The sequence below is a fragment of the Notamacropus eugenii genome, chromosome 1 (genome assembly GCF_028372415.1).
Source record: "Notamacropus eugenii isolate mMacEug1 chromosome 1, mMacEug1.pri_v2, whole genome shotgun sequence".
Lineage (NCBI taxonomy): Eukaryota > Metazoa > Chordata > Mammalia > Diprotodontia > Macropodidae > Notamacropus > Notamacropus eugenii.
The window spans coordinates 287864742-287865956 of NC_092872.1; the positions used below are offsets into that span (position 1 = coordinate 287864742).

General features: G+C 47.7%; 1 protein-coding gene across 1 annotated transcript; it reads right to left on the reverse strand.

The window, feature by feature from the left end:
* Positions 1–218: 218 nt before the first annotated feature.
* Positions 219–996, reverse strand: LOC140525261 (tubulin beta chain-like). Its single transcript, XM_072640481.1, has one exon. It carries the CDS (start codon positions 994–996, stop codon positions 259–261), a length of 738 nt encoding a protein of 245 aa, XP_072496582.1. The 3' UTR covers positions 219–258.
* Between the last annotated feature and the right edge of the window lie 219 nt (positions 997–1215).

Consider the following 1215-nt stretch of genomic DNA (forward strand, 5'->3'; position numbering starts at 1 on the left):
TGGAGAGCAATCTGGGAGTGGGGAGAAAAGAGTTTATTACTGAGGTGACAGGTCATAAAGAAGGAAAAACAGGGCAGAAAGCTCAGCACCCACAAAGGAGAGAAAAATAGGATGGCAGCAAAAAAAAATGCAACCCTTAGAGGAAAGAGTGATGGGAAAAGAATGTTGGGAGAAATGGGAAGATTTGAGGTGGCAGGGTATCTCCTCATCTACCTCATCACCGAAATACTCCTCCTCTTTAGCAGTGGCATCCTGGTACTATTGGTACTCAGAAACGAGATCATTCATGTTGCTCTCAGCCTCGGTGAACTCCATCTTGTCCATCCCTTTCCCTGTGTACCAGTGGAGGAAGGCCTTCTGGTGGAACACGGCAATGAACTGCTCTGAGATGTGCTTGAAAAACTCCTGGATGGCAGTGCTGTTGCCAATGAATGTGATAGCCATCTTGAGCCCACGAGGTGGGATATCACACACAGTGGTCTTCACATTGCTGGGGATCCACTCAAAGAAGTAGCTACTATTTTTGTTTTGCACTTTGAGCATTTGTTTGTCCACTTCCTTCATGGACATCTGACCACAGAAAACAGCAGCAACAGTGAGATATCGCCCATGGCGAGGGTCGCATGCTGCCATCATGTTCTTGGCATCAAAGACTTGCTGGGTGAGTTCAGACATAATTACGGCATGGTACTGCTGGCTCCCACGACTGCTGAGGGGGGCAAAGCCAGGAATGAAGAAGTGGAGTTGAGGGAAAGGGACCATGTTTTCGGCCAACTCGCTGAGGTCAACATTGAGCTGGCCAGGAAAGTGAAGGCAGGTGGTGACACCACTCATGGTAGCAGAGAATGGATGGTTAAGGCCACCATAGGTTGGTGTGGTAAGCTTGAGGGTTCGGAAGCAAATATCATAGTGTGCTTCATTATCAATGCAGTAGGTTTCATCTGTGTTTTCTACTAACTGGTAGACAGAGAGTGTGGCATTGTAGGTCTCAAGCATGGTGTCTGAGATTTTTGGTGATGGAACCACACTAAAGGAATTCCATGATTTGGTCAGGGTACTCTTCTCAGATCTTGCTGATGAGTAGGGTGCCCATCCCTGAGCCTATACCTCCACCAAGTGAATGGGTCAGGTGGAAGCCTTGCAGGCCTTCACAGCTCTCTGCCTCCTTTTGTACCACATTCTCCTTTCCTCTGAACAAGCTCTTTTTCAATAGAA

Excerpts from the sequence above, each read along its gene's own strand:
- LOC140525261 (XM_072640481.1), bottom strand. The coding sequence starts at position 996 with ATGCTTGAGACCTACAATGCCACACTCTCTGTCTACCAGTTAGTAGAA.